An 8,442-nucleotide genomic window follows, 5' to 3' on the forward strand; every position below is an offset into this window, starting at 1 on the left:
ATAATTTTATATTTTCTTATTTTTATATTTTTTTTATTTTGCAATGCATTACAATTATAAATCTATTTCTTTTAATTTTATTATATTTAGATTATATATATATATATACTTTGATGAACAAACGACCTAGAGAGAGAGAGAGAGAGAGAGAGAGAGAGAGAGAGAGGAAAAATAAAGAGCAACTGAGAAAGAGATTCAGATGGCGCTACTAGGGAACTTACTTATTTTGCACTCCATTTTGGGAAACACTAACATCAAAAGTGACGACAGAGAATTGTGTACAGGGTGTCCCTAAAATTCATTCATCCTGAGCAGGTAGAGCAGACTAAACTGAATCGAAAAGTCCTCTACTATTTTGCAATTTTCGCAAATTGGTTAACGAGACATTAATTACTAAAAAGTCGTTATTAATTACTAAAAGTTGCTAAATATTGTTCTTTAATAATTTTTCAATCAAATACTATCAACTTTACAAAAAAACTGCAAGGGTCAAAAATCATTTATTTTCTTCTCATAGAAATCTAAGAATTTTTTCAAAATTTTTTATCAATTTTTTAGTACTTTTCTTATTTTTACCATGAAAAAATACGGTATTAAAAAATTCTGAAAAAATTCTCAGAACTTTATAAGAAGAAAATAAACAATTTTTGTTTCTTGCTGTTTTTCTGTAAAGTTGATAGTATTTGAGTAAAAAATTATTGAAAATCAATATTTAGCGCCTCTTAAGCTCAGTTGCATCAATGTTACTTTGACTTTAAGCAAAACTCTATCTCGTTTTCAAGTCAAAAAGAGACAGAGACAGAAAGAGCCTCGCTTAAAATCAAAGTAACGTTTTGGTGCAACCGGGTCTTAGTAATTAATATCTCGTTAATTATTGCGAAAATTGCAAATTGGTAGAGGACTTTTCGATTCATTTTAATCCACTCTATCTATAAAAGCGGTTGGTCTATAAAAACTTATGGAACACTGTATATATTAATATCATATATTTATACATATGCATACAAATATTTGTCATGTGTGATGTCCATTTTTAAATCGGCAGTTTGTGCCGTCTGAATTTGGATAAACGTAAGTAAACAGATCTCAGGTGCGTTCCGTTTTACATATAGTGCACATGATATATCATTTTATCCCGTGTTGTTCATCGAATATTAAAAAAAGATAAAATAATACATGCGCATCATATGTGAAACGAAACGTAGGTCACAGTCCTCATTGCTCCACACTGTGGCAGAGAGAAAGAGAGAGAGAGAGAGAGAGAGAGAGAGAGAGAAAAGAAAAATACGAAAAGGGGATCTTTCTCTTTCGACAAATATTTATGTTGGTGATGTGTATCGAAAACGACTTATCTGACTGATAATATCGTGATCATATCGTGATTATATCGTGATCGTGATGTAAACACGTTCGCCAACTTACCAGTCGCCCTTAAATGCCCCGTAGAGTAGAAGTGTCGCGAAGTCACACAATCGAGAGAAACCGGATTATTCATAGACGGTAAACGTGGGGATGGCAGCGGAGAACGACAGCGACGAACAGTCGCATCCACGGTGTATTAAATTACCACCCGCTGTCGAGGTGTTCGCCAATTTGAAGAATGCGCAAACCTTCGCCATAGACATCGGTACGTCGTCGACCGGATATCTTTCCTGAGACTGGAATTACTAATTACTTATTAGTCTCTCACGCGATTCCTGATCCCTCGAGAGGTTAACATGACCGTTACATGAAATCAAGTAATCGTCATTGAGTTGACACTCGAGTTGACCTATCACAGTAATGTAATACCGTTAGCAGCAAATTGCATACTAAATTATGTAGTTACGCTTCCATTTGTGCATACAATTATCATTTAACATGAATAAAAAGAAGCATAAATTTACAAATATATTATATATAGTAATGTTTTCCGCATAAGGACTTTTTTTCAAAAGATTTTCTTCTTATGAAAATAACAATAATAAAAGAAGAAATAGAATAAAATTTATATTGGATTTTATATCACATCTTAAAAATTATATTTTACATATTACATTATTTTTGATGATTCTATTATATCCAAATAACTTTATATAAATAATTTATTTTATTTCAAATAATTTTATTTTGATTGTCAAATTTAAAAAAATAATTGAATTGTGAATTTATAATAATGTTTCTTTATTAATTTAATGAATTTTATTATTAAGTATATTCTTAAGTTATTACCATTTTGTTATGTTATTTTGTTTTACATTCTATCCAAATTTAGGTTACATTATTGCATATATTATTTCAGGATTGTCGTTAACTAAAATTGCCTATTACTCAACAGTAAGTTATCGCAAAGCACTTTATGAGGATGCAGAAGGTTTAGGAAACAGTGGAGAACTAGCATACAAAGTATTCGAGGGTAATAGACTGCATTTTGTTAAGTTTGAGACAAGATATATTGAGAACTGCTTAAACTTTGTCAAAAAGAATTTAGTGGATGTTGAACGATTTCATGGGAAAAGTATTAAAGTTACTGGAGGCGGAGCATTCAAATATACTCCATTGCTGCAAGATAAATTAGGATTATTGTGAGTATATTCTTGTATTTTGACTTTCTCTTCGCTAATCAAACTTTCAGTGTTGAGTCCTACAATATGAAATATTCAAATTCATATTTTTAATTTTTGGTGAAACATGAAACTTTTGAGATATGATGTTTACTGATTAATAAGATAAAATTGCAGAGTTGACAAGAAAGATGAGATAGACTGTTTGATAAAAGGTTGTAATTTCTTACTTAAAAATATACCATGTGAAGCATTTGAATATCACCGACATGCGATTCCGGAGTATAAGTTTCAAAAAGCTGGACCTAACATATTTCCATATTTGTTGGTTAATGTTGGCAGTGGCGTCAGTATTCTTAAAGTAAGCAATAGATACTTAATAAACTTATTTAGTAAATTATTTCTGAATAAATTTACTTATTTGAAGACATTTTTTTTATTTTTATAGGTAGAATCAGATGAAGTATTTGAAAGAGTCGGAGGTACAGCCACGGGAGGAGGTACATTTTGGGGATTGGGGTCATTACTTACAAAAAGAAAGGTACAGAATTTACATAATTTCTTAGATTATACCTTAATAATCTCTTAAATTGATTTCTTTTTACTCTACTTTTTACTCTACTTTTTCACTATACTAAGTGCATGTTATCAATATTTTTATATTTGGATGGATTAGATATTTTTATAAATCTTTACAAATATCTAGAAATAAAATCATAAGAAATTAATTGTATGAGAAGATTCTGCTCCATCGTAGTACTGTTGAGTCGTGTGAATTGTATATGTAAATATGTATTAAAACAATGACTTTAAAAACACCCTACTAGGACTTTGATGAATTGCTGCAACTTGCAGAACGAGGAGATCACCGTAATGTAGATATGTTAGTGAAAGATATTTATGGGGGCGATTATTCCTCCCAAGGTTTATCTGGAGAGCTTATTGCATCATCTTTTGGCAAAGCAGTGGCTTGTGGTAAGCAAGATATATAAATAAGTCAAAAAAGTTACAAAAATCTCTAATACATGTTAATTTTTAGAAGCATGAATTGTATTCTTTCGTGTACAATTGAAATGTGTTAAAATGTCATAAGCAAATATCTAAAAGATCAGATATCTATGAAATTTGCGTAATAGCAGTTTTAGGTATTAATTATATTAATAACATTCTAGGACAGCCAAAATTTTCTGAAGCTGATCTTGTAAGAAGCTTACTATTTACCATCAGCAATGATATTGGACACATAGCTAGTTTGTATGCAACTGTTTACAACATGAACAGGGTTTACTTTGGTGGTTATTTCCTTCGTAACCATCCACTATCAATGCATACCATCTCATATTCTATCAAATATTGGTCTCGTGTTAGTTATTATATTAATTTTTTCTTGATCTTTTACAATGTTTTATTGATGGATCTAACTTATATATCTTGAATCAAATAATTTGAATAATTAATTACAATACCTTCCATAAGTTTGAGAACACCCTATATTTTACAGATTTGTAAATAATTATTTAATTGAAAAAAAGACGAAATAAAAATATACACATATGTTATCTATAACATAATAAAACATTATCTATAATGTACGTATGTACTTTTATTTCGTCTTTTTTCAATTAAAGATTTAATAACATACTATTAAAATATGGAATTTTAATTAAAATGCGATTCTCTTCTAAATTCGTACGAAATCTGATTTGTCGATGTCATTTTATGGAGTAAAATCTTAAAATTTTTACGGACTGAAATCAACTTATGACAAGAATAATTTACCACTTTTATAGAAACCATTAAACTACAATTAAATAACCTATGTAAAATATATATTAGGTGTAGTAAAAAGAAATCCATTATTTTTCCATTCAATTTCATGCAAAAATAATGGATTTCTTTTTACTACACCTAATATAACGAACATGTATGACATTGAAAAACAAGTGACAATATACACATAAACAATAGACCAAAATGCGAAATTCAATCTTGAGCGTTTCGATGTTGTGAAATGATTGTTTAACATATTTTCGCAAGCTTATAGGTGTTCTAGAGAAATATTTATTGTCATTTAGACGTCTTACGAAGTATTTAAACTAAACACATGTATAGATCGCTGTCATGTAATGGCTTTCCTATAAAAAAACGTAGGATGTTCCCAAACTTATGGAGAATACTGTATATGCATCAAAGTGCAAAATGTCTGTCACATAAATTGTGCATTTCTGTAAAATTTATATTACTGTTACATATCTATTATTTAGGATAGGGTAACGCCTCTCTTTCTTCGCCATGAAGGTTATCTTGGTGCAATTGGAGCATATTTATACAGCACCGAACAGAAAGATAAATGCAGTTGGTTAGAAAATTATGCCGGGTCATCGAGTTTTAAAGATTCCATATCAACCGATCTCGGAATTAAAGTCGATCAATTAGAAATCGATCAAGCGGAATATGCTGTTACATTCTGCCCGCTACTGAAAGATCCCGCATCTTATATTCCTGACACTACAGACCTCGCTCAGGATAAAGAAGCAAGGTGAGATTTTTATTTAATTTCAACAATTACGATTATGTACAAACTAAAATGTTTCTGTTTATAGAGATTATTGGCTGCAATGTTTTGAAGAATCTGTGGATAAATTTGTGTCGAGAGCAATTCATAGTCAACCACTTAGCCCAACGGCAAAAGACAGAGGATCGAAATTAAAGGAGAAATACATAAACAGATTACATTATCTTCATGCACAACCATTGTAAGTTTTCCATCGCTATAACAAATATAAAAATTAATCGCATGCAGTAAAAAAGCCAATTTATTTATTTATCGAGTTATTAATTTAAGTAATACAAACTTACAGTGCATATGGGGCACTTACAGTTAGAATATTATTGGACACCATCGAGCATTGCATGAAAGAATTTGATTTTCCAGATCCGTATCTACATGTAAGTATCTCTAGTTTGTTTCTTTAGTATTTTTAAAATGAACTTTAACAAAATGAAATTTATATGCTTTATTTGCAGCAAAAAAGAAAGGAGAACGAAGAAGCATTAAGACACCTACATGAACGTATAACTGTTATAGACAAGTTAGAAGGTGTAGAAAAGATAAAGGCTTTGATTCTTGGCGTTCTCAGTGGTAATATATTTGATTGGGGTGCAAAAGATGTTGCAAAGTTATTGGAAACCAATGATTTTGGCTTTGAAGAAGCTCAAGCGAAAATTCCAGGTTTCAATTCAGTAATCATTGTTACTAAATAAAAAAATTAATATTGTAACATTTAGTATTACAAGAATTATGTTCTAATAAATTCTTTTCTATTCTTGATATGTTTTAAAATAATATTTTATCATATGAAGACTATCATAATCCTTAAAATTTAAAATAAAATAGGCAGACCATGGCTAGAGGATAATTTAGATGATTGGATACACAGATTACAGAATGGACCAACTCATAAATGTGCAGCCATCTTTGTCGATAATAGTGGTGTAGATATAATTCTTGGAATTCTGCCATTTGCACGAGATTTGTTGCAACGAGGAACTAAAGTTAGTTTTACTAATATTATCCATATTTGAATTATACTTTTCAAACTGTTTTTAAAAAACGAATTTATTATGTATATATTATATTTATATATTTTTTAATATGAATTTATTATATAATTTAAAAAATTTATTTAATCGCATTAAAATTGTTTTTATGCTTTCAGGTAATATTGTGTGCTAATTCTATGCCTGCTTTGAATGATGTAACGTATCCTGAATTAGTCGTCACATTACGAGACGCCGCGAAAATTTGTAATGTTATTAGACAAGCGCTGGAAGACAATACTCTCATTGCTATGGAAACTGCGCAAGGAGGGCCTTGTTTGGATCTCAGGTAGTCATGTTATGTAGAATATTTCATAACTACAATAATTACAAGTTTGACTTTAATTAATGATATTTCAATAACATTGATTAACTAATATTATTTCAATTTTAACAGTCGTCTGAATTTGGATTTATGTCTTGCAATGGTCGAGCATAATGTGGATCTTGTAATCATCGAGGGAATGGGTAGAACTTTACACACGAATTTTCATGCTAAAATGAAGTGCGAATGTCTAAAATTGGCGGTCATAAAGAATCGATGGCTGGCACTTCGTTTAGGTGGCGATATGTATGCTGTGATATGCAAATATGAACAACCATCATCGAAAATCAAGATTTATGATATTGAAATAAAACCGGAAGCGATAAAAGACGGTTGCTCGTGTACAGGAGAGACAACAGAACTTCGTAAATGCGACAATTCTAGTGATAGGAATACAAGTAAAGTATCAGTGTAAAACAAGCAATATGATTATTTCTGTATAAACCAAACACAGATATAATCACGGAATAAAAAGGAGACCAAATTCGAGGCTCATTTTTTTCGAGACCGGCCGCTTGAATTTGCTCTCGTTCTTTTTGCTCAGTGAATATATTAAATTTACAACCATTTGCCTTCCGAAAAAGAGAAAACTTAAAGACAGAGTTACGCGCAAATACGCTTAAATTTTAGAAATGTGATTGATCTGCACTAGGTTAAGAAATAAACATACAGATGAAAGAAAGATCATGTGATTCATCAGATAATCATATTTATGCAATTATTGAAATAATTTTATTGATAATTTATCAATAAAATTTATTTCATTGATAATTTATCAATTAAAATTTACTTTTAAGTTTTTTAGTACAATGATTATGTATGATTGTTTTAGTTACATAACTTATTATATTATTAATATATTGTCGATCTTTTCACACGTCTCAAAAAAAGTAATGTTAGTATTACCATCTGCCTTCCAAATTCTAGATCTAATTAAAAATATTTTTGTCTACCAGTTATTATATTTTAATCTACATTTTAATTGCGCAACATTTAAATTTCTTATGAATCCCATTAACTATGAACAAGCAAAAACATCACTTTCTTTTATTATTGAGATATGCATGTTAAAATTAGAAAAATCCTCGAAAATGACAACGTTTGTAAAACATAAATTGTAAAACGTTTTATTTGTATTCGACATTTGACAATTATCTCATTTATAATTTATCAATTAATACGATCAATCTCGTTTATAATTACAATTGACAAAAAAAATTAGTTATTGACTTCATGTTTTATAGAAATGCTAGGACTATCAATGTATATAAACAAGTATGTCTGAACTCTTTATATTATTGTAAATGATTAAAATCGTTATATAAATAATTGATTAAAGACAATAAAACCGTTTTATATATAATTTGCAATTACCATAATTATTAGAAAAATAACATTTATTTGTAAGCAAAAATCTCTGCAATATATATGTAAAATATTGCGAAGTATATTTTCTGTGATACTACGATATGCAAAGATAGTATAATATTATTATTATTGCAAATAACAAATTGGCATTTTTTTATGCTATTATAATCCAGATATTTAATTATAATGCAAAAAGTTTGCATTCAAATTTGTTTCCCAAATAGAGAATCCAAAAATAAAAGCATTGTTTTATGAATGCATGTGTAAATTTAAACAGGGTCAAATAGTAAAATAGTGTAAAACAAAAAGTGGAGAAATAGGTAAAAGATAAGGATTTGTGGAATTTGTTCTAATCAAAGTAAAATCAGGTTCTATTAAGTCCGATATATCTATCCGTCAAATTGGGAACAGTAATGTGATCTTAAAAAAGATAGATGCGTTAAGTGAGCTCAATAAATCGAAACTTATCTGAAAAATCTCAAAAATAATCCTTTGATGCGAAATTTATAATTCTACTCAATTCTGTATATATGTAATAAAATGTATATTTTAAAATATTAACTTGTAATCAATCAATGTAGATACATGCGACATTTGATTTCTTTT

At 29.2% G+C, this 8,442-nt stretch overlaps 1 protein-coding gene across 1 annotated transcript; it reads left to right on the forward strand.

Moving 5' to 3' along the window:
• The first annotated feature begins 1,058 nt into the window (after positions 1 to 1,058).
• Positions 1,059 to 7,115, forward strand: LOC108694287 (pantothenate kinase 4). Its single transcript, XM_018203680.1, has 13 exons — positions 1,059 to 1,627; positions 2,282 to 2,564; positions 2,721 to 2,904; positions 2,992 to 3,084; positions 3,371 to 3,518; positions 3,716 to 3,906; positions 4,808 to 5,082; positions 5,147 to 5,299; positions 5,405 to 5,492; positions 5,571 to 5,775; positions 5,941 to 6,098; positions 6,263 to 6,432; positions 6,541 to 7,115. The coding sequence occupies exons 1-13, from the start codon at positions 1,513 to 1,515 to the stop codon at positions 6,881 to 6,883; spliced, it is 2,406 nt and encodes an 801-aa protein (XP_018059169.1). The 5' UTR covers positions 1,059 to 1,512; the 3' UTR covers positions 6,884 to 7,115.
• The last annotated feature ends 1,327 nt before the right edge of the window (positions 7,116 to 8,442 follow it).

The sequence above is a fragment of the Atta colombica genome, unplaced genomic scaffold (genome assembly GCF_001594045.1).
Source record: "Atta colombica isolate Treedump-2 unplaced genomic scaffold, Acol1.0 scaffold12, whole genome shotgun sequence".
NCBI lineage: Eukaryota > Metazoa > Arthropoda > Insecta > Hymenoptera > Formicidae > Atta > Atta colombica.

What these genes read in the sequence shown, in the direction of transcription:
- LOC108694287 (XM_018203680.1), top strand. Translation starts at nt 1,513, where the DNA reads ATGGCAGCGGAGAACGACAGCGACGAACAGTCGCATCCACGGTGTATT. An exon ending in AGCTCAAGCGAAAATTCCAG is followed by an intron (nt 5,776 to 5,940) that starts GTTTCAATTCAG and finishes AAAATAAAATAG; the next exon opens with GCAGACCATGGCTAGAGGAT. An exon ending in TGTTGCAACGAGGAACTAAA is followed by an intron (nt 6,099 to 6,262) that starts GTTAGTTTTACT and finishes TTATGCTTTCAG; the next exon opens with GTAATATTGTGTGCTAATTC.